The 24,485-nt window shown below is 43.8% G+C and overlaps 5 protein-coding genes and 1 pseudogene across 5 annotated transcripts; 3 read left to right on the top strand and 3 right to left on the bottom strand.

Annotated features, from left to right (window-relative positions):
- The window catches only part of LOC143129040 (uncharacterized), a 119,037-nt pseudogene that overhangs the window by 80,669 nt on the left and 13,883 nt on the right, over window positions 1-24,485 (bottom strand).
- LOC143100592 (histone H1-like) lies at window positions 14,978-15,735 on the top strand. The gene has a single exon (XM_076263976.1). It carries the CDS (start codon window positions 14,978-14,980, stop codon window positions 15,590-15,592), a length of 615 nt encoding a protein of 204 aa, XP_076120091.1. The 3' UTR covers window positions 15,593-15,735.
- LOC143100663 (histone H2A) lies at window positions 16,676-17,078 on the top strand. Its single transcript, XM_076264096.1, has one exon. It carries the CDS (start codon window positions 16,688-16,690, stop codon window positions 17,063-17,065), a length of 378 nt encoding a protein of 125 aa, XP_076120211.1. The 5' UTR covers window positions 16,676-16,687; the 3' UTR covers window positions 17,066-17,078.
- LOC143100747 (histone H3) lies at window positions 17,827-18,447 on the top strand. Its single transcript, XM_076264219.1, has one exon. The coding sequence runs from the start codon at window positions 17,854-17,856 to the stop codon at window positions 18,262-18,264; it is 411 nt and encodes a 136-aa protein (XP_076120334.1). The 5' UTR covers window positions 17,827-17,853; the 3' UTR covers window positions 18,265-18,447.
- Window positions 19,794-20,227, bottom strand: LOC143129072 (histone H2B-like). The gene has a single exon (XM_076289881.1). It carries the CDS (start codon window positions 20,216-20,218, stop codon window positions 19,844-19,846), a length of 375 nt encoding a protein of 124 aa, XP_076145996.1. The 5' UTR covers window positions 20,219-20,227; the 3' UTR covers window positions 19,794-19,843.
- LOC143100797 (histone H4) lies at window positions 21,482-21,890 on the bottom strand. Its single transcript, XM_076264343.1, has one exon. It carries the CDS (start codon window positions 21,869-21,871, stop codon window positions 21,560-21,562), a length of 312 nt encoding a protein of 103 aa, XP_076120458.1. The 5' UTR covers window positions 21,872-21,890; the 3' UTR covers window positions 21,482-21,559.

Consider the following 24,485-nt stretch of genomic DNA (forward strand, 5'->3'; position numbering starts at 1 on the left):
ATAGCAAGCAAATTAGTCAGTATAAATAATTTGATAGTCACAGGCCTACTTAATCTTGAGTGAGTGATGTGCTAAACCGCTAAATTAAGGACTATGATGTGATATTATTTCACTTCAAAATTCAAACACATAGGCCTAAAATCAACCTTCAGAACAAGAACAGTCATCAACCCTGGGCCTGTAACGCAATCTGCCAAAGTGAAACCAAATTCCTGAATCTGCATTCTGAAGCTTACCCGGATGATCATGGAGAACAATCAAAACACGTTTACCTTCAAGCTTGTACAATCATTTGCAGTACATCCGGCAGGTGGTTCACTTCGTGCACACGTGTATTTTTAAATCACACAGTGATGATGGTGTGTCAGCTAACCCCTGACAAAAATAGCTATAGAAATCTTTTAGTATTGTGTATATTATTATTACAAGCATGATCACATCATACTTTCCCAGATATATGGGTAGCCTATATTGTCTTGAAAACGATATAGCCTACTATAACATGTTTTAATGGGTTATGGTGTTTTTATTTTCATTCGGCTATTGATCATTGATATTACATTGCTGTTTATTATTGCTATTTTCCTTAATGTAGTTTTACGCACACACACTAACTGACGGAAAAACATTTTTAAATGAACAAAGCGTATCCTGTGGAAGATAATAAAACATGTGGAAGCGTGTTTTATCCTTGCTCCCCACTAGAGGGCTATATAGGGTATTGTAATTTGGTCTATGTTGTGTCCGCTCACATAAAAGTTTAAAACCACCAGCCCGATGTAGGCTACTGCAAATGATTGTAGAAGCTTGAAGGTAAACATATTTTGATTGTTCTCCATGATCTTCCGGATAAGCTTCAGAATGCAGATTCAGGAATTTGGTTTCACTTTGGCATATTGCGTTACAGGGGTGATGACTGTTCTTGTTCTGTTGATTTTACGTGTTTGTTGGAGTGAAATAATGCTATTTAGCACAATTAATCACTCACTGAACTCAAGGTTAAGTAGCTAGGTCTGTGACTATCAATTAATAATCGATACCAACTCATTTGCGTGCTATCAAGCCTGAGAAGGTAGCCTACGAAGGCTACATAAGGTTGTTTACTGATGTTTATTGGTTAGTTTATCTATAGATGTAATTATGGACAGAGGCGATTTGTCACCTCTAGGCTTATGGAACTCGTTTACTGAACCTTCAAGAATGGTCTTGAAGACACAGACGTCCCAGAACTCCAAAATGCGTCATAATGGTGAGTTCACAATAGCGTAGCTGTCATCCTCCGCCAACATACTACTTTGCGTCACTTGTTGCAAGTTCTCAGTTAGATATACACGCTTGTTTTTTCCGTTTCGATTATATTCGAATATATATCTTTTTTAAATCGTAATTTGATACCATATTATAATTTTAAGTTCAGGACGTTTAATTTCAGCCCATTATCATCACCATTTTGAAATGTAAGTCCAGTCAGAGAATTGGACATTTTCAGTTCAATGGATTCCCAAAGCCTTAAAGAGGAGTTGGATAGACTCCATGTCCAAAACCAGGAGATGAAACACATAATGCAGCAGCTCCTGAGGGAAAACCTGGAGCGGATGCAGTACACTGGCTCCCAGACCTGCTTCCCAGCATGTGTGAGTTCCCTATAAAATCGAATAGTAGTACAATATAGCCTAAGCTACTACCGGTATATAGGTATGTGTACGTTTAATAGCCCATAATAGCCAATACGAATACAGCTTTGGCCCAATCTGGCTGTTAATCAATTAAAGAAATCTTACCATAGGCTACTTATAGTAACTTTCATGTTAGGTTCTGTATGGGAATGTGTTTGTGGTGTTGGGTGCAGGTGGCGGCCATCTTTGACATGTTTCCTCCTCCCTGTTTACAGTGTCATCATCAGCTGTTTCACCCGCATCTCCATCCTCATCTTGTGCCTGTGATACTGCCAGACCATAATCCCACAATGCTCTGCGGCTCTCTCCAGTCGCTCAGAGCCGGTGTAGCGTCTGGTCAGCATGAGCTGTTGCCCCCTATCACCCCTGCACGCGCCCAGCAACAGCAGTCCTGTGGCTCATTCCCCTCCTTGCCTGCACTTGCCCAGGGCCAGGACCCGGTCCAGCTGATCCTAGGTGACAGACGGCTCTCTGCAATTCCGCAAGGAGGTGCTCCGCGTCCCCTAGGCAGGAAGAATTTGACTGGACTTGATCGGGCTCACCCACTGATGCCACTCCATCACGACAGAGCGCCGAGTGGCATTGCCAATGGCAGCATGGCACCTGCTCCACCTGTCATCAACAAGGCAACAGGCGAAAGTCAGAACAACAAGCCGAAGAAGATCAAGGCCAGGCGCTGTATCAAAACTGTCCAAGATGTTGGCCTGAAAACCAGCAGTCAACAGGACAACATAAACAGTAGCCGAAACCATATCAACGGTTGTCAACCCCCGGTAAAGCATACAATGCAGTCAGAGCAGGAGCAGGATATGGGGTGTGTGCTAGAACCCCTAAACGTTCACCAGATCCCTGAGAACCTCCGACTGGAGGCCCTGTGTGTTGCTGAGGAGATCAGACTCACCAGTCTCCGCTGTAACAGTGTCCTCAGTGGCAATGCCAGCGCTTCTGACCGTGCAGGCAGTTCTACGAGCAGCCTCAGCCCTGTGGACCTCAGGACCCCGTCCGCACTGCGCGCTCTGCCCTTCCTCAACACCCCCACTCCACCCACTGCCCATGCTGTCCCCTCCCCCCCAGAGACAGCCAAACCCCAGGTAACCAAACAGAGACAGTTCGTCAGTAGACTGCCACGCCTCAAGAAGACAGCTTCACTTAGTGTGGCCACTGCTGTGACAGGTGAGCAGTCAAGTCAGTAAAGTTATATACATATCCCTAACAATTTTATACACACACTCACTCACACACACTGATCATACTGTCTGATATAGCTTTGGTTGCAACACAAGAATAGGATCTACAAATCAAAACAAATTTGACCTTTGACCTCCCAGAGCAAACGTCCGTGGAGTGTCTGGCAGAGAAGGAGGACCTGAGGGAGTGTAAGGAGGTGAAGAAGAAGAGAGTGATAGAGAAGCAAACAAGCAACACCCAGCAGATCAGGGAGCTCCCAGAGCTGGCCAAACTGCCCCCTGTGTCCTGCCCTGAGGAGGCCATCCTGCAGGCCTTCAGGCTGCTCAGAGAGGATGACTGGTGGGAGTATAGCTAAAATAGGCTAGGCTAACATATTAACTATTAGCTATGATAGGGTACGTTAACATATTTACTTGAGACAAAATAAAGGTTTTCAGCTAAGATAAGATACAGTCTGAAACAATGACATATTTGTGTTCAGAGTGTCTTTTAATGAAGACAGCCTACCCTATGCAAGGTCTTTACACTTTAGAGCTAAGCTGGAGATAGACTGCTAAAGTCAAGTATATGCTCCTCTGAGTTTTGTGTGTGTTGTTGTTTCTGCAGGGAGCAGAAGATCGAGGCCCTGATCTCCATCAGGTCTCTGTCCCAGCACCACGCTGAGGTGCTGCTGCCCAGGCTGCATGATGTGTGTCTAGCCGTCTACCGCGAGGTCAGAAGCTCTCTGCTGGAAAACAAGCTAGAACTCATGTTGCATTTGTTCTGTTTCAGACCCGAGAATATGTATTCAGATGACTTAGTTATACTGCACAGTTTCAATAAGCTTACTAGCCTTGGTGCCACTACAATGTATGCATGTTAGGCCTGGACTCAGTTTTATAGACAGTATGAGAACACCGTTGTAACAAACTTTCTTTGTGTTCTATGTATTTTTGAGACAGTTTGTAACATTTTGTCATTATACCTTTCTCAACACACCCAGGTGAAGAACCTGCGCTCGATGGTTTCCCGAGCTGCCATGGTGACGCTGGCCCACCTGCACGCTCACCTGGGCCGAGGCATGGACACGGAGGCCGAGGGCACAGCCCAAACACTGCTGCCTAAAGCTGGAGAGGCCAGCGGCTTCATCAGGGAGGACATGGAGCTGGCACTGGGGTACATGGTGCTCAACGTCACCCCCTCTCGCAGCATGAACGCCCTCATCAACACAGGGCTCAGGTGAGGGGGACAGAGAGCCTTTACTTCAGACTTCCTGAAGTTTATTGGTTCTCTGTGGTACTGCTGATACTAATTCTACTAGTACTACTATACTAGTTCTACTAGTCCTCAACAACTGGTCTCTGTTTCACCTGGTTTCACACCTGTCTCTCCTGGCTCTGTGGTTCTTTGTCTCCTCTGTTTATCTGGCTAAATATGGTTAAAACGGAAGCCTTGTGGGAGCAACTATGATGCTGATAATGGAACTCTCTTGAAACGGTCTATATGGTTCTGTGTCTCCTCTGGTTCTCTAGCTTACTCATTCTCTGGCTGTGTTTCTCTTGGTGTGTTTCAATGGTTCTCTGCTTCTTAGACACCGTAATGCGGCCGTGAGGAAGACCACTGCACAGTTCCTGGAGAGACTAGCAGAGGTCATGGGGGCATCCCACGTCTTGTCTGGCAAAAAGAACCTGACTGACCGCTTCATCCACTCCATCAGCTGTCTGGCCCTCGACAGTGCACAGGAAGTCAGGTGGGAGTGCTACTTCTTGTTTCCTAATAACAACTCAGCTAACCAAACCAAACTGATGCTCTAAGGTTATGTCACCACTGGATCAAAATTATTTCACAAACGCAGGGAGATACTGTGGCAATGTTCAAATGTCTAGGGGTTCATTACATAACCTGAATACCTACAAAAAGAGTATCGAAGCTGAAATAAAAACAAATAAATAAAAAAAGAAGACAAATCAAACAGCTAACCAAAGTCATGTAATGGCTGGGCCCTATATGCCATCTGATGCGGACATGCGTCGTCACTGGCACTTCCCATCACTTAACACAAGAAATGGGCGTAGAATAGGGACAAGACACTGTAAGACAAAAACATTACAATGAAAGCAGCAAAGCAATCATTCTTGCCAAGCATTCAATAATGCAAATAATAAGCATTCAATAAGCATCATTTCAGAGTTATAGCTTTTATACATCAAAATGGGCATAATACTAAAAGCTGTTTTGGCTATGTTAAGCCTGTAATTCAAAATTTGATGATAGAGAAGTTTGGAGTATATTGATTGACTCTCCCTAAACGGTCTCTGCAATAAGTGATGTCTCGCCTAGCCACTTCAAGTGTATTCAGCTAAAGTGCCAAGCGTGTCAAGTGTGATGTCAAATGATTCTACTCCACTGTCATAAACAGAAAGTATGCCTCACACCCTCTTGTGATGAAATGAAAACAGGCATGCAGTTCTGCCTATAATAATAATAATAATAATAATAATAATAATACGTTTATTTTATATAGCGCCTTTCTCAAACCCAAGGTCGCTTTACATAGTAGGAAGGCAAGGAAACACAATAACAAACAAACAAAACAATACAACAAAGACAAGTTATCTGTATGGCGCTATGTGTTGGGTGTGGAGGAGAAGTGATCATTAAACAGAAAGGTCTTGAGATGAAGATTTGAAGAAAGGAAGAGAAGGACAGGCACGAAGAGGTTGGGGGAGGGAGTTCCAGAGTTTGGGGGCCAAGGCACTGAAGGACCTGCCACCCAGGGTGGAGAGTCTGGAGCGGGGGATAGCCAAGAGGTTTTGGTCAGAGGATCTGAGTGAGCGGGAAGGAGTGTAAGGGCTTCTACATACTCGACGCACCCGACCGGTAGCGCGACAACATGACGTCAAAATGACGTCGATCTTGCTGGCGCGCCAGGATTTTAGCCAGGTAGCGCGAGGTAGCGCACCACTCATTTTTTTTCAGACGAGCGCGACAAAGCGGAAACAGGAAGATGGACTAGTTCGAGGGCAAGCGAGAGTTGCAGTGTTTTGTTACAGTCGCGAATTTTTAATAGTTTGCTGGACAAGTTAACAAAGTTACCAGCGAGAGTTGCAACACATGGAATTAAGAGGAAAGAATAGAAACGATTTATTTTCAAACAAAGGATATCTATTAACCCATTCACGCTGGATGCTGCATGACGCAACATTGACCCTCCCGCTGGATGCTGCGTAGCGCAACATTGACCCTCCCGCTGGATGCTGCGTAGCGCAGCATACTTTTTATTTCATGTTTCTAGGTGCTACAGAGGCTTAGATATTACATTTTGGTAGACGTTGACAATTTTTAGTATGTTTTCAGAAAACCCTCAGGAAATAAGGTTATTTAGTCTAGAATGCCATAGGATTCTATAGGCGTTTTTAGCAGGCATTTTAGGAGTAAATGGGTTAAGGCCTGGACAAAATCTCTTTCCACTTCAGGAAATTACACAAACTCAGCCAGCTGCTAGCTAGCTAGCCAGCTAACTAAACTGTTTAAATTATTAACATTTCCTTCGGGATGACTAAAGTATCTATCTATATATCCATCTATCTATCTACCTGTGCACACACATTGGAAACTAGATAATGATGGTGGAGAATATTGCAACTAGTGTCGCGACCACCACGCGCGAGTATAAATGGTTACGGCGCTTCTGTGACGTCACATTGTCGCGCTACCGGTCGGGTGCGTCGAGTATGTGGGACGTTTAAGGGGTCAGGAGGTTGCAGATGTAGGGGGGAGCAAGGTTGTGGAGGGCTTTGAAGGTGAGTAGTAGTACTTTGTATTTGATCCGGGATGGAACTGGTAGCCAATGGAGTTGATGGAGAATGGGGGTGATGTGTGCTGATCGTCTGGTATGGGTGAGGAATATATTGTAGTCTTTGAAGGGTTTTAGTGGGGAGACCAAGGAAAAGTGAGTTGCAGTAATCTAGACGGGACATAATGAAAGAGTGAACCAAAGTCTGTGCATCACTAGCAGAGAGGAAGGGTCGGAGGCGGGCAATGTTACGGAGGTGAAAAAAAGCAGTCTTAGTGAGTGATTTGATATGAGGATCAAAGCTAAGGGTGGAGTCAAGCTGAATGTCAAAGTCTTTAACAACAGGGGTAGAGTGGACAGATGAGCCATCAATGTTGGGAGTGAGGACGAGAATGCTTTTAGGGCCAATCAGCAGAATTTAGGTTTTGTCTGTGTTGAGCTTGGGAAAATTGTTTTAGATCCATAATTGTAAGTCAGAGAGGCAGTCAGTGAGGGAGTGTGGTGGGGGGTCAGAGGGAGTGGTAAGATAGAGTTGGATGTCATCTGCATAGCAGTGGAAGTTGAGACCGTGGCTGCGAATAATCTGGGCAAATGGGAGGATGTATATGAAAAAGAGGAGGGGCCAAAGTATAGAACCCTGGGGTACACCACGAGTGACAGGGGACTGATGTGGACCAAACTGCTTTCTGTTGATGAGGTATGACTGAAACCAATTGAGGGCTGTGCCAGAAACACCAATAGCACAGACGAGAGATTAGAATATTGTGGCTGATGGTATCGATGCCTATGAAAAGTCATTGTGGTATCAAACATATTTTGAATGTTAATTTAACATATAAAAACATCACAATAATGTTTTAATGCTGTCATTATTAATGAGTTGGTGTTGATGTCCTTATTGTAAATAAATCGGTGTTGATGAATTGTTTGTGTCTAAAACAGGACCCATGCCCGTAACACGCTGGCATTCTTGGCTTGCCATCCTGACCTTATCAAGATGGTGGACAGGTTCGCCCCTCAGAGAGATCAAGGCACCGTCAGGGACGTCATCAACAAATGCCAAAAAAGTGGGTGCAAACCATCGGAGGACACCATTGACACATAGCATTTATCTATCATTGTCAAAAATTGGCCAACATCTCTACTTATTATCATTTAACCTCAGAGAATCCGGAAGGAAATGTCTTAGTAATGTGTCCTTTTGCCAACCCCCCCCCCCCCACACACACACACAAACTGTAACAGTCGCTGATCCAAATTAAGAAGAACATTTTGGCATCAACAAAGGATCATCTAGCCCAGCAGCAGCATTCCAGCAAGACCAAGATCCTTCTCCCATTCCAGTCTGCTCTCATTCACTCTCAAGCAGCTCTACAGCCCCCAACCAGCTACAGCATTCCAACATCTATTTTCACATAGGCCTAATTTGTATTTTGTTTCTTTTTCACATCTTTCAGTTTCCTTTTTCTGAAACAAGTTAAAAATAAAGGGGAACAAAGTGTATTTGTCTGTCTTAATTGGCTCAACATTGCTAATAATACATTTTGCCACTGTTTTGCACATGTAGCGTGCATACAGTAGTAGTCTTATAAAATATTCTAACTACGCTAGAAACAACATATTGTGAGGAAATTGTGAGAAAATAATTCCGCATCTATAAACCAATAACCGGAAGTGAGGTAAGAGAGGGCAAACAGGTCAAGTTCAATGAATGGTGTAATAAATCCTGACACAGACTCAGAGGAGATTATAAACAACAAGAACGCCTGTGATGGGCCACAGCCTTATAATTATGAGCCTCCTTGGCGAGATAGGCAAGTGAAATAGGGGCCAGGAAAAGAACAGGGGGAGGAACGATGGGCAGAGTTGTGATGTCATGAGTAGTGGCTAACGCTGTGACAACGATTTGTCTGTGTGTGTCTGTGACATTATCTTGATATTGTTTAATAAATCTGCTTTAGCAATCATACTTTCGACATTGCTGGTAATCAAACATCCATGTAGATTGCTTTCAAGTCCTTTTGGAATGTTCCCAATATTTTGCAACAACTGTGCAGCATGACAAATAACAACAAACTGTTTGACGGCCCATATTTCTTCTGTCGCGACCCGCAGGCGGAAAAGTTACAGCGTCGGAGCTACAGTGGTGTGAAAGAATGTTTGCCCCCTTCCTGATTTCTTATTATGACCGCCGCGCAGCGAAGCGGCGGTCATATAGGTTTAGTCAGATTTTTTTTTTTTTTTTCTTTTTCGCATGTCCAAATTTCCGTCAATGATTCCCGGGACACTGAAAGACCGGGGTAGACGAAACTTGGTGGGCATGTAACCCCATATGGATAGCATGGAACCATCGTTTTTCATTTTGATCTGTAGCCCCCCCGCTGGACTGCACCCCCCGATAGGAGGGTAGGGCAGACACAGTTTTCTGTGAATATCTTGAGAACCGTAAGGTTTAGGAGGACCATTTGTTTTTTGTATGTTGATCTCAAGGGGCCATGTCAACCCATTCCATAACCACTCATTTCATGTATAGCGCCACCTAGTTAAACACAAAAAAGTAAAAATGAGGTGTTGTAATCGCAGGTATCTGTGACCTAACATATTCAAAACTGCACGAAATTGGAAGTGTAGGATCATTTTGACACCCTCTGTATGCATGCCAAGTTTCATGGAATTCCGTTCATGGGGGGCCACACAATAAATTAATTTATGTTACTACACACCAACTGGCCTGTAGGTGGCCGGAGACAGTTTTCTGTGAATATCTCGAGAACCGTAGGGCCTAGGAGGTCCACCTTTTTTATGTATGTTGGTCTTAAGGGGGCATGTCAACCCATCCCATTACCACTTATTTCATGTATAGCGCCACCTAGTTAAAAATTAAAAAGCAAAAAATTAGGTGTTTTCATCACAATATCTCTGGCTGACAAGGTCAAAACTGCACGAAATTAAAAGTGTAGGATCATTATGACACCCTCCGAATGCATGCCAAGTTTTGTGTACTTTCGTTCATGGGGGGCCTTACAATAAAATAATTTATGTGTACATTTAGTGACGTACACCAACAAGGATTCCCGGGACACTGAAAGACCAGGGTACACAAAACTTGATGGGCATGTAACCCCACATGGATAGCATGGAACCGTAATTTTTCGTTTTGATCTGTAGCCCCCCCGCTGGACTGGACCCCCCGAAAGGAGGGTAGGGCAGACACAGTTCTCTGTGAATATCTTGAGAACTGTAGGGCCTAGGATGACCATTTTTTTCCATATGTTTGCCTCCAGGGGTCATGTTAACCCATTTCATGTGCACACATGTGCACAAACAGATACACACACACACACACATACATTCACAGTAATCATATGACACATACTCACACAGTAGACATATGTACGCTTGCATGCACAGGCACATACGCAGGCACACACACAAGCACGCACACACACACACCCACACACACACACACACACTCACACACCCACACACATAACATAAACATAACACAAATAATCAAGAATTTCTCAGAATTATGAACAGGCAAGATGGAGGTGGGGTTGTATAAAATTAATTTTACATGTGAAATCTATGAACTAATCATGTTTTGGTACTTGTCTAGCAGATACCAGTGAGAATTGAGTGTGGATAATGCAATTTAGTGAGACAGTTAGAATCATATAGGCCTTTCAGCGTGATTTCTTTTTGTGGAAAAAATGTGCTGGACTGGGAGGCGGTCATATTTTGTACCGCTCTGCGGTACATCTAGTTTGTCTGCATGTTTGTCACACTTAAAGCGACACCAGGCAACATTTTCGTGTTAATTAATCATCTTCGTAAGTCGGTATTTACATCCTGCATCACCAGCACAGAGGCAGGCTAACAAAACGCTAGCGATTGTTGCAAACGTGTGTATAATGGCAGAGCCGGCAAAGAAGCAGCGAAAACCCTTGATGGAAGATGCAAAGAAAAGGAAAAGAGCTTCAGACTGAGCGAGGGCTCGCACATGTATCGACACGTACAGACGCTAGGGGGAGCTTCGTAGAAAAAAAGCATCAGGCTTGCCTGGTGTCCCTTTAAATGTTTCAGAGCAAAACAATTTAAATATTAGTCAAAGATAACACAAGTGAATAGTCTAGGTCCTGGGTAAGATTTGTTTGCACTTCATTTAGCTTATGTCTGTGTATGACGGTGTTCTTTTTCGCATGGCCAAATTTCCGTCAAGGATTCCCGGGACACTGTTAGACCGGGGTACACGAAACTTTGTGGGCATGTAACCCCACATGGATAGCATGGAACCATCGTTTTTCGTTTTGATCTGTAGCCCCCCCGCTGGACTGGACCCCCCCGAAAGGAGGGTAGGCCAGACACAGTTTTCTGTGAATATCTCGAGAACCGTAGGGTTTAGGAGGACCATTTTTTTTTTTTTGTATGTTGATCTCAAGGGGCCATGTCAACCCTTCCATAACCACTTATTTAATGTATAGCGCCACCTAGTTAAACACAAAAAAGTAAAAATTAGGTGTTGTAATCGCAGGTATCTGTGACCTAACATAGTCAAAACTGCACGAAATTGGAAGTGTAGGATCAGTATGACACCCTCTGTATGCACGCCAAGTTTCGTGGAATTCCGTTCATGGGGGGCCACACAATAAATTAATTTATGTTACTATACACCAACTGGCCTGTAGGTGGCCGGAGACAGTTTTCTGTGAATATCTCGAGAACCGTAGGGCCTAGGAGGTCCACCTTTTTTATGTATGTTGATCTTAAGGGGGCATGTCAACCCATCCCATTACCACTTATTTCATGTATAGTGCCACCTAGTTAAAAATTAAAAAGCAAAAAATTACGTGTTTTCATCACAATATCTCTGGCTGACAAGGTCAAAACTGCACGAAATTAAAAGTGTAGGATCATTATGACACCCTCCGAATGCATGCCAAGTTTTGTGTACTTTCGTTCATGGGGGGCCTTACAATAAAATAATTTATGTGTACATTTAGTGACGTACACCAACAAGGATTCCCGGGACACTGAAAGACCGGGGTACACAAAACTTGGTGGGCATGTAACCCCACATAGATAGCATGGAACCGTCGTCTTTTGTTTTGATCTGTAGCCCCCCCGCTGGACTGGACCCCCCAAAAGGAGGGTAGGGCAGACACAGTTCTCTGTGAATATCTTGAGAACCGTAGGGCCTAGGATGACCATTTTTTTCCGTATGTTTGCCTCCAGGGGTCATGTTAACCCATTATATGTGCACACATGTGCACAAACAGATACACACACACACACATACATTCACAGTAATCATACGTATGACAAATACTCACACAGTAGACATATGTATGCTTGCATGCACAGGCACATACGCAGGCACACACACAAGCATGCACACACACACACACGCACACACACACACACACCCACACACGTAACATAAACATGTACATGCACACATGCACACAATTCAAGAATTTCTCAGAATTAGGAACAGGCAAGATGGAGGTGGGGTTGTATAAAATGAATTTTACATGTGCACATGGAATGGGTTAACATGACCCCTGGAGGCAAACATACGGGAAAAAAATGGTCATCCTAGGCCCTACGGTTCTCAAGATATTCACAGAAAACTGTGTCTGCCCTACCCTCCTTTCGGGGGTCCAGTCCAGCGAGAGGGCTACAGATCAAAACAAAAAACGATGGTTCCATGCTATCCATGTGGGGCTACATGCCCACCAAGTTTCGTGTACCCCGGTCTTTCAGTGTCACGGGAATCCTTGACGGAAAATTGGCCATGCGAAAAAAAAAAAAAAATCTGACTAAACCTTCGCTGCGCGGCGGTCATAATAATAGCTATAGTATACATTTGTATAGATTTGCTAGGAGTGTGTTGATCATTTGGAAATTGAGTGTAAAGCAGTGAGTTGTGTTTATAGTTCCGCAAAAAGTGCTGTGCAGTGGATTGTGCCTACAGTTGTGCAAAGTGGGTGTTACAAAATTGCAAACTGAGTGCAAAGCAGTGTTTGTGCTTTTAGTTTTGCGAACTCAGTGAGTGGTTTTGCTATAAGTATTTTAGAAATTGTGCTATAAGAATCACGGTTTTGTTTAAGCATTCAGAAAAAACTGTAATTGGGGAAAGGTTCCAGTGGGGGCTGGCATAGAAGCAAAGAGGGGGAGTGAGGGCGTGTTTGTGTGTGCGTTCTAATGTACAGAATCACATATACAGTAAACTGACTCTCGCCAGATGAATTTTGTTCCGCTTAACTCCGCCTAGCTTCACTCACATCCATCTGGGACCTCTTCCGTTGAGAGTGATTTCTGCACCAGATTTTATGGTAGAGCCAATCAGGACGCAGGGCGGGAGTTTCATAGATGTGACGTAGCCAAAGTCCTTTTAGGCAAGTCCCTCCACTCGGCGGCCATATACCATCGTTTTATGGGCACTCATCGGGCACAGTCTTTGGGTCGAACTGCGCGTGCGCAAGGCTTCACGACACCAATCTTGCTCCAGCGGCGAGATCACAACACATGATTGGCACAATGTCTTCACAACACACCATATGATTGGCTCAATGTATTCACATCACACCACATGATTGGCTCAATGTATTCACATGTCGACGTTTTGCCGAGGAAGGGGTGGGATCAGGGTGGGATATGTGTAGACAACGGCCATATTGGCGTGACAAACTAGCCCCATGCATTTCTATGGAGTATTTTTTGAGTGCTGTGTCTCCACATTAGAAAGTCTCTGACGTAGCGTAGAAGCGACTGTGAGACTGTTCTCAGCGTCACGAGTTGGCTTCGATGTGAGTGGTTGAAGTAGCACGTCAATACATGACGGACAAGTGGCTTATCCAATCTTATGCAAGCATTTTTTGATTAGGCCCAACCTTCTGAAGCAACACTCCAGTGGATTGATCCCAGATGGATGAGTGGAGCTAGGCGGACCGAAATTCATCTGGCGAGAGTCAGGTTACATACAGTCCATCTGATCAATAAGTATGTCCCTGGACTCAATTTTATACACTGATCATTTTCTCAACTATTCATTTCTAATGGTCGGTCATTTTTGACCGGAAATACACATGGGTGTTCTAAAGTTAACAATCAAATTGTTATAAAAAATAGCAAAATTTGTTTTGTGTATTCAGACGCCCTGTGTTAACAAAGTCAAGGAGCCTCATGGTTGTCAGAATATGCTAACAATATTTTTGAGAGAAAATATGACCAAATACAACCGGAGGGTTAATCATTGATCCCCCTCTACCCTTGAACCAGTTATTCCCTGGAGTCAATCTCTTACGAAAACAACACTTTTTAATACTTTATCAGCACGATATAAGAAATATCAGAAATTACAAGAAATATCTTATATTTCAATATAAGAAATGTGTTATGAAGTGAAACACAACGTATTTAAGGACGACTGAGGCATACGCTTTAAAAACAGGACAATATAGCAAAATGACCAAAGTTGTATGACATTGTATCAGGAGTTCTTCGGTAATGAGAGTTACTTTGGGTCCAGGAGAGATGGTACAAGATGTTATCTAAACCTGATGAATAGATTGCCTACTTAAAATGAACAGGCACAACGCAACTGTAAAATGTGCTCCCCACAATACGGCATTGGCAGTCCAAATAATAGTCTAAGCCAGTGTGTTAGAAACAGATATCTATTGTAATTTAGTCTTCGTCATAGGTCTGCATAAGCAGAATTAACAAACATTGCCACGTCGCGTATGTTTCCCATAAATTGGTCCTATAATATTTAGACCTATGTGGTATGTATGCGTGTGTTTCGTGTTTGTGAATTGTGTTTCGCAGTGTCCATAAAGCTCCCGATTGGAAAGTACACGTTCGCAAAAACCACATTGTAACACGTAAAAGCAGTGACAGAGACTCATGTTTTGGTCTAAGGCACTTTTTTGTCGATGTATTGCGCGGTTTTAATATGATTGTGTGCATGTTTTCCTCACAAAACTAAGACTGACTGTAACCTCTCCACCTAGAGGTCCGACGTTCTCAGTTTGTTGCAAAAGTGATAAAGGGCGACCAAAGCGCCCATATATTCCTTTTTAACGTGCAGGCTGTGCTCTTCACAACAGACATCGTCTTGTTGATAAATGTCGTGTCGTTATTCATATTTCTTACAAAGAAGTGTGTGAAGAAAACACAAGTGATCTCTTCGCCACAGAAAGGCCGGGACAGCTCTCACTCTGCTGAGTCTAAATGGTTCTCATGTTCATTTTAAGTCCTGCCCACCGGCTTTGGCAGTCATTAACTCTCTCAGATCTCCCGAGTAGTCTGTGCGTGAAACCTCAACGATACAATGGCAGAAACTGCTCCAGCTCCCGCTGCGGCCCCAGCAAAGGCCCCCAAGAAGAAGGCGCCCCGACCCAAGAAAACTGGCCCAAGTGTGGGCGAGCTCGTCGTCAAGGCCATCTCTGCTTCCAAAGAGAAGAAAGGAGTCTCTCTGGCTGCGCTGAAGAAAGCACTGGCGGCTGGTGGGTACGATGTGGAGAAGAACAACACTCGTGTCAAACTGGCCATCAAGAGTTTGGTCACCAAGGGAACTCTGGTCCAGACTAAAGGGACCGGCGCGTCCGGCTCGTTCAAGCTGAACAAGAAACAGGCAGTGGAAAAGAAGAAGCCGGTAAAGAAGGCAGCTCCTAAAGCAAAGAAGCCTGCAGCGAAGAAACCGGCCGCGGCAAAGAAGCCCAAGAAGGCAGCAGCCAAGAAGCCTGCGGCCGCCAAAAAGTCTCCGAAGAAAGCAGCCAAGAAGCCCGCCACACCGAAAAAGGCAACGAAGAGCCCGAAGAAAGCCAAGAAGCCCGCTGCCCCCAAGAAGGCAGCGAAGAGCCCCAAGAAAGCAAAAGCAGCGAAACCCAAGGTGGCTAAGCCTAAAGCTGCCAAGCCCAAAAAGGCTGCACCCAAGAAGAAGTAAATGTTCGCGCATTCTGTCTTTTTCACCATGTACAAAAAGGCTCTTTTAAGAGCCACCCAAACACTCTGAATGCTTTTATTCCGTCAGTACCTGCTGGTAGGCAGAACGAATTCTGTTTGCGAATACACCATCATACTCAGCTCCTTCTGCATTTGTTCACTATAGCAATTATATACAAGTACTAGTTAGCTCAACTTACCCCAGCCTTGGTGGCTCATCTAACCCCACAACCACCATTTTGATAGAAAATGCTTCTCACACTAAGCCAAGGTAACATTCATGATTTTGTGTAGCCCTCACATCAGAGACTACGAGGGACAATATTGAGGTGTAATGCATCCGAATGTTCTATTCACGTTTTCTCTAAATAACCCCAACTCTGGACATGAATGGAATCCACTTGGAGAGCAAAAATCATATTTTACACGTTTTTTTTTATTTTTTTTTACCACATTTGCCATGTGCTATACCAGAGAATGGCTGTACATTTCCACGGATTGTAAGGAATGATTCCCTCTTCCGTAAAATGGTGTCATATGATACAATGTGTTTACGGTTTCCTAGAAAAAGGGTTGGCTCATCTATGCCTAATGGGTTGTGTATGTAATTTTAAAATACATATTAGGTGATTTATTACGGTAACACAACATGACTTCTATCTAATGCAACAGGTGCATCCGAACATGAAACGAAATATCCAAAAACTTGAAATACAACAATTTCAGCTTGTTACATTGTAGTAGCCAGTACCACTGCCAAATGTGTATCTCAGGACGCCTCGTTGGTTTACTGGGTATTAAGTTGAACCTCTGGAAACTTGGCTGTAACTTTACCTGGGATATTACTTCTCTACTATGCCATGCGTTAACTTTTATGTGATTGAGCTGCTGGGCTAAAAGGAAGGTGGAAGTGTTATGCGCGCCAAATAGATTTCAAAATGATGTCACACATACAACTACACGTTGATTGGCTCTCAGCATTCTGTTCTCATCCACTGAGGCACGGAGTAGCACCGCGCTGATGTGGCATAATAAGACATGCCTTTCCACCGCTTAGCATTTGAGTATTCGGACAACTCTCAACACTTGCTGAAAAATGAGCGGTAGAGGCAAAACCGGCGGTAAGGCCAGAGCAAAGGCCAAGACTCGTTCATCCAGGGCTGGACTTCAGTTCCCCGTGGGCCGTGTGCATAGGCTTCTGCGTAAAGGCAACTATGCTCAGCGTGTCGGCGCTGGTGCACCGGTCTACTTGGCTGCTGTGCTCGAGTACCTGACTGCTGAGATCCTGGAGTTGGCCGGCAACGCTGCCCGTGACAACAAGAAGACTCGTATCATTCCCCGCCATCTGCAGCTGGCTGTGCGTAACGACGAGGAGTTGAACAAGCTGCTCGGCGGTGTGACCATCGCTCAGGGTGGTGTGCTGCCCAACATCCAGGCTGTACTGCTACCCAAGAAGACTGAGAAGTCCAAGTAAACCTGCTCCTAAGTCTCCGAAACAAAGGCTCTTTTAAGAGCCACCCAAATACCCATAAAAAAATAATTCCAAGCTACCATCGCCATTAACGTGTTTTCTGTAACGTCAAATATATTTATTTTATTTATAAAAAAAAATGAGTAAAGACTCCTTTTCCTGCCAATACTTGACCACTCTTAGTGCCCAACATTTTATTAGGCTAAGTAACCGATAAGACAAATAAGTCTGTTTGAAGAATGTAAACTGTTTTCCTTTCATCTATCACTTCGGATTGTTAGTCATGAAAGGCTGCGAGATATTCCTGGGCCCTTATAGTTCAAGGTGATGACGCAGTCTTGCAACTTATTACCTCAATGATGCATAAACAGTAAGGCACATCAATGGTAGTTTGGAGTTTATAAACAAGCAGTTACTTGAAGGCTTTAACGTAGCAAATACTACCTTAGCTACCTTAGGTCATATTTGTGTTTGCTGACGACTAACAGGTTAATTGTTTGATGTGTTTGTTTCTATAACAGGCTATATGCACTGACCGATGGAATGTTTCAGTATAGTTATTTTATTTGTCATTTAAATTGAAGAGGTTTTATGAATAGTCAATCAACACAATGACGTAGGCCATTACGAGGGTGGGCTTTGTATTTTGAATTTCAGGCTGGCACTCGGGTGACCAATCAGCGGAGACCAACAACCTGACGTAGACGGGGGGGCAGGCTGAGACCGTAGGCCTTATATACCCAAGTTCTGCCATTGTGTTCATACTGTTCAATTCCGAAGAGTACGTAGCAATGGCCAGAACAAAGCAAACAGCCCGCAAATCCACCGGAGGCAAGGCTCCGAGGAAGCAGCTCGCCACAAAGGCTGCGCGTAAAAGCGCACCTGCCACCGGTGGCGTGAAAAAGCCTCACCGTTACAGGCCTGGCACCGTGGCTCTGAGAGAGATCCGTCGTTACCAAAAGTCCACTGAGTTGCTGATCCGCAAGCTGCCCTTCCAGCGTCTGGTCAGGGAAATCGCTCAGGATTTCAAGACTGATCTGCGCTTCCAGAGCTCTGCCGTCATGGCTCTTCAGGAGGCTAGCGAGGCTTACCTCGTCGGTCTGTTCGAGGACACAAATCTGTGCGCCATCCACGCCAAGAGAGTCACTATCATGCCCAAGGACATTCAGCTGGCTCGTCGTATCCGTGGGGAGCGTGCTTAAGTGTATTTGAAGTCAAGAACCGAAAATTCAAAGGCTCTTTTAAGAGCCACCCAAGCATAGAAAAAAAGCTGGTTTCCATATGTCTTGGTTAAATTGGTTATTTTTTGTTTAGCCTTACTATTCTTCTATTATTTGCATGGTTCGGTATTTTCTAATAAGTAGGTGTCGCGTATTCATCGCTAAATGTAATGCCAACACGTGCAAGAGAGCTCGATACTAGCACGTTAAACATAAAATAATCCAGTGGTTTTCAAAGTAGGGGCAGGGGCCGCCAGGGGGGGGATCAGCAAGTTGGAAGGAAAAATAAAAGAAACAAATAAATACATTCGAAAAATGTAAAATATACCTTTTACTATGAGGGTTGTTATACAATGCCATTAGAATAATTTGTCGCATATCTGAACATTATATTTTTCATGATAATGACTGGGAATAATGGTAAAGTGATAGCTCTCGTATAGCAGAAAGCCCCAAATGCAATTTTTACACACTGTGCTCCATCACGAAGTGCTTGTGGCTATAATAATTATTAGGATTATCTTAATGTATTTTTACATTTGCTGTAGTATTGTCGATGGATTTAATAACACATCAAGGGGGTCCTTGGCCAGGACCTAGTGGTATTTGGGGGGGCCTTGTCGTGGAAAAGTTTGGGAATCTACACTCTCAGATGATCCCTCACACATAATGTAGTCATGGCCCCTTTACACGAATATAAGTTTCCGACTTCTGCCCAGAGAGACAGGACTTCTATACGACGGAGTATTAGGGCCACAAACTCGACATATTGACATTAAACTCAAAATTTCGGGAATGAAGTTGAAATATCCGGTCGACTGAAATGTCGACATTCCATATTTATTCTTGACATTCAAAACCAATTTAGTGTATAGTAGGACTAGGCTACAGCAAATACACAAATGACACCAGCATAACACAGTTGCAGTCTTTCTTGACGCAGGGTTCATTCTGTCCCTTGATGGCCGTTTGGAGCATGACGCAGCCGTGGCAAAAATATGGACCAAAGGTAAATAACAGGTTCTAAGTGTAGGCTACCTAGTTCTACCTAATCCAGGAAGTAACATTTGATACATTTTAGGTACAACTCTTAAAACTAATGTGTTGTCCCTGTCTGGACATAGAGATGTGTTAAAAATAACGCAAGTTTGTGGGCAGCCGTGGCCCACTGGTTAGCACTCTGGACTTGTAACCGGAGGGTTGCCGGTTCGAGCCCCGACCAGTGGGCTGCGGCTGAAGTGCCCTTGAGCAAGGCACCTAACCCCTCACTGCTCCCCGAGCGCCGCCGTTGTAGCAAGCAGTTCACTGCGCCGGGATTCACTTTGTGCCGTTTGTGTTTCACTAATTCACCTATTGGGTTAAATGCAGACCAAATTTCCCTCACGGGATCAAAAAAGTATATATACTTAAGTTGTGTTGTTTTCAGTGTAAGCTTTATTTCAGATAAGTATTGTATGTGAATGAATGCAGTGTAGTTTGTTTATATTGGAGTTACTTTTCTAAGAGAACGTGGGTGGCTCTTAAAAGAGCCTTTGGATTAAAGCGCGTTCAAAATCGGGCTTTACTTGGAGCTGGTATACTTGGTGACGGCCTTGGTTCCCTCAGACACGGCGTGCTTGGCCAACTCACCGGGCAGAAGCAGACGCACTGCAGTCTGGATCTCCCTGGAAGAGATGGTGGAGCGCTTGTTGTAGTGAGCCAAGCGAGACGCCTCTCCAGCAATGCGCTCAAAGATGTCATTCACGAAGGAGTTCATAATGCCCATGGCCTTAGAAGAGATACCGGTGTCAGGATGGACCTGCTTCAAGACTTTGTACACGTAGATGGCATAGCTCTCCTTCCTGCTCTTTCTGCGCTTCTTGCCACCCTTGCCGGCGGTCTTTGTCACGGCTTTCTTGGAGCCCTTCTTTGGGGCAGGCTTGGCTGGATCAGGCATGTTGATATCTCGACTGTCTGTTCGATTATCCAACTGCCCTCAAATTACCCGGTATATGTCTCAAGTTTTATGCAAATAGAGGACTGCGTCATTTAAACACCCACGGCCAGAATTCTCTGTCATTTCCCTCCGAAATCAAACACCCACACGGTTGGACATTTTGAATCGAAGGGGGCAGTGTCGAGAAGGTTAGCACCACCCACCACCTACAGTACACCACATCCTTTTGTTTCCTTTCTCTCACTTTTCTTCTGAATGACAGGAATCCTTCGAAATGTATGGCAAATACCAAGTGCCAAAAAATCATTAAGCGTTACAAATCACAATTACAGTTTTTCTCAGTCCCCTTGGGTCATTTCTCGAATTATGATTAACAATTTATTAGTTAATCGACAAAACTCTACGGCAAAAAAGGAAACAACGCTGTTCTTTACTGCACTGTGGCTACTAGGCTTCAGCATTGTGCAAAAGGAAATGACAAATTTACAGTAAAATATGGGAAACACTGCTTTACTGTAAAAGTAAACTTTTCTATACATCCTGAGGTTCCTGTCTGTCATGTATGCTTGACAGATTATGAAAACTAGTTATGACACCAACTTGTTTAAGACTGATTTAATGATTTCATTTTTGGGGCAGCCGTGGCCTACTGGTTAGCGCTTCGGACTTGTAACCGGAGGGTTGCCGGTCGAACCCCGACCACGGCTAAAGTGCCCTTGAGCAAGGGGCCTAACCCCTCACTGCTCCCCGAGCGCCGCTGTTGTTGCAGGCAGCTCACTGCGCCGGGATTAGTGTGTGCTTCACCTCAGTGTGTGTTGACTGTGTGCTGGGTGTGTTTCACTAATTCACGGAAAAATGCAGAGACCAAATTTCCCTCACGGGATCAAAAGAGTACATATACTTAAACTTTACATTATTAAAGTATTATACTTAATGGTACACGCGACTTTTCGTTTTGTTTAGGATTTCGTTTGATCGTTCGTTTGTGAACCCTAAATTTAGAATCATCTGATGTCGTTCTATAGCCCAGTCATGGGTCGCACTTCATATGTGAGATTATTATAGCAATGTTCTGGCAGTTTTTGTTTGTTTTCATATTAACACATGGCATTCCCTTGGCTACCACGGGATTAAGATTGCATTATAAGCGTCTCATGAGATGGGAATGCCCCAGTCTCTCATATCGTAGTGTTGTTCTCAGGCAACTGCGTGGCAGTTGTTTATGTATAGCCTTTCCATAAATAAGATAACCCTATACATACAGGAACACAACCTTTTTAAGAGGAACTGGGTGGCTCTTAAAAGAGCCTTTGTGTACAAGTCGAAGGAGAGATGTGATCTTTAACCACCAAAACCGTACAGTGTACGACCCTGGCGTTTCAGAGCATAAACGACATCCATAGCGGTCACGGTCTTTCTCTTGGCGTGCTCGGTGTAGGTGACGGCATCACGAATCACGTTCTCCAGGAAAACCTTCAACACACCACGGGTCTCCTCGTAGATGAGACCAGAGATACGCTTCACACCACCACGGCGGGCCAGACGCCTGATTGCAGGCTTGGTGATGCCCTGGATGTTATCACGAAGAACTTTGCGATGACGCTTTGCGCCTCCTTTTCCAAGACCTTTGCCTCCTTTGCCTCTGCCGGACATCTTTCAAATTTCCTGCGTCTGAGCGTTGCACGAATGTGAAGAAACTACGTCTCGCAACTCATATTAGTTTCCACAGAGAGGACCTTGTTGAAAACTACTAAGCACTGCCCCTTTACTCTCCCTCCTTTTTATGAATGGAGTGTGCGCGGGCATTTAGGCGGATATACGTCACCAAAAAACGCCCACATCTGAGCTTCACCCCACCTTACAACGAAACAAAGTAGGAACGAGTAGCAAGCGGAGATTGTCGGGGCTTAAGGCAAATGGCAAGAAGTGCCCTTTAGCAGAATGAAGGTGGAGGCTATAGTGCCCTCTATGGACCAAATTGGTGTGCTTCCATTTGGTGTGCTTCCAGAGAATATAGTATTGACAGAGACGTTTCTAATGAGGAGACATAGCACTCCAAAAATCCTCCATTGAAATGCATTGGGTTAGTTTGTAACGCCAATATGGCAGTTGTCTACACATACCCAACCCCTAACGCGGCAAAATGGGTGTGATATGTGTAGATAATTGCCATATTGGCGTTACAAACTAGCCCCATGCATTTCTATGGAGTGCTGTGTCTCCTCGTTAGAAAGTCTCTGCCTAAGAGGACTTTGGGATTGATTGTGCTTACCAAGTTTGAATAGGATCGGACCTTCATAAGAAATTATATAGGCAATACAAACATTATAGGCCATATGCATCAAAAGTGAATCTATGCATAAAATTGGAAAAGCCAATCTGTTAGGCTTTGAAGGTGAATTGTACCGAATTTTGTGGGAATTGGACCATGGGTTTAGGAAAGGATAGATTAGTTTCACTGTTGTGTTTTTTGGAATATGTGAATGATGGAATCGTATGTGGCTAGATGCATTCGATGTGGGAACTCTAAAGGAACAAATGGAAAGAATAATTAGTCAAAAAATCCATACGGATGTGGAAATATGAGCAAAAACGTAAATTTGCTTATTATAGCGTCTCCTACAGTCAGAATTTGGTCTTTTTTGTGAAATGATGCGTTGATTTGGGACTCATGGTTAAAATTTGGTGAAAATGTAGTGTTTTTACCTGTTACGGTTATGCCCACCCCCCATCTCAGAGGAACTGCAAAGTAGGGGGGCAGTTGTCTACACATACCCATACCCATGCATACTGACAATAAAAGCCTTACTGTGTAGCAACCTCTCTAGAAGCATAATATTAGTCTCAAATGAAAGGTAACAGTGTTTCCTCTATGTTGATTTGGTAGTGGCGGCCCCCCATGGTTTAATTTTCTTCCCCCGTGGTATCAGAAATGGGGCAGACGCACAATAGTCGCAGTTGCCTTTCAAAATTCATTGTACAGACCTGTTGTAGATTCTCCAAATATACAGCTCAATCACAACTGAAAATAATGCCTCATTGTGTGTGAATAGAGGTGAATACATATAACTGTTTGTGTTGTCAGTTCCGTGGGACGGGGGGGGGACGGGGGGGGGGGGGTAACATAACTGGGTAACTGGGTAACACTCTGAGGTTTCTTGTAGACTATTTTGATTGTATGTCAGGTGTTCTGATATAGAATGACTACACAAAATATGGAATAATTACCAATATTCCAATACGTGGTTTAATGTTCTGCATTTCTCATTAGTGGGTCACTTTGATACTAAAAGCATGATTCTATGTAATGACTGTATGATATCTGTACTGTCCCTGTGTATATCTGTGTGTGACTGTATTTAGAGATAAGCAGGAATATTATGACTTTGAAGTGTTTTACTGTTCTGCATGGCTGCGTCAGTAGCTATCTGCTCCAGATTGCCAGGTTGCCACTAATCAGGATCTGATTCAGTGTAGTCCACGTGAGATGGGATGACCAACGCCATCTCCCGTCAGCCTGGAAGGATACTTAAACCCTAACTATTTCCTTGTATAGTTAGAGCAGCAGATGGATCTTTAGGTGAAGTCATGCTATCTCTCCCTTGATGCGCATCATTGTAAATAAACTCTGTTCCTGATTTTTCATACTATTGGTCTGACTGGGTCTCTATTAAATCTATGGTATCAAAATTACCATCAGTTCCAATGGTTGTGTATAAGATAAACTATACATCTCTACAACTAATATTGGATACAACAACATGAAGATTTAACTTCTATGGATTCTTGTGAATATTTCAATACCCAATATGTTGCATCTACTTATTTTGCTGCAGCTACACTTCAGCCAGAGGTCAGGGTAGCACCAAAAGCGGAGGAGGGGGAGGAGGGCAGCAGGGATTAAATTGAATTAAGACATATTATGATCAATCTGACAATGTAAAGCACTATACAGACTGTACATTTTTGGTTTTCCAAGCTTTCACATGGTGTATAATATTACTATGCTACATAGCAATATGGTGCATATAATTGATTTTGAGGGGGAGGTGGGGATGGGGGGGGTGTCCGTTAAAGTTTAAAGATGGTGTTTGTGTAGCTGAATAGGAAAAATATTGATGGAAAGTCAAAAAGTGTTTTTTCACAGTATTTGTATTTATTCAATACCTTGTGGTGTGTGTGTGTATAAAGTATATATTAGACAGGTCATCTGTTGGAAACATTAGGCCTAGTTTTTGGTCAAAGTTTTCTCCCTGGATTCCTGGTC

Source organism: Alosa pseudoharengus, unplaced genomic scaffold (genome assembly GCF_046254945.1).
Source record: "Alosa pseudoharengus isolate Yale_2024_CS ecotype anadromous, Long Island Sound unplaced genomic scaffold, YU_APseudo_1.1 YU_APseudo_1.1_scf_1, whole genome shotgun sequence".
NCBI classification, from domain to species: Eukaryota; Metazoa; Chordata; class Actinopteri; order Clupeiformes; family Clupeidae; genus Alosa; species Alosa pseudoharengus.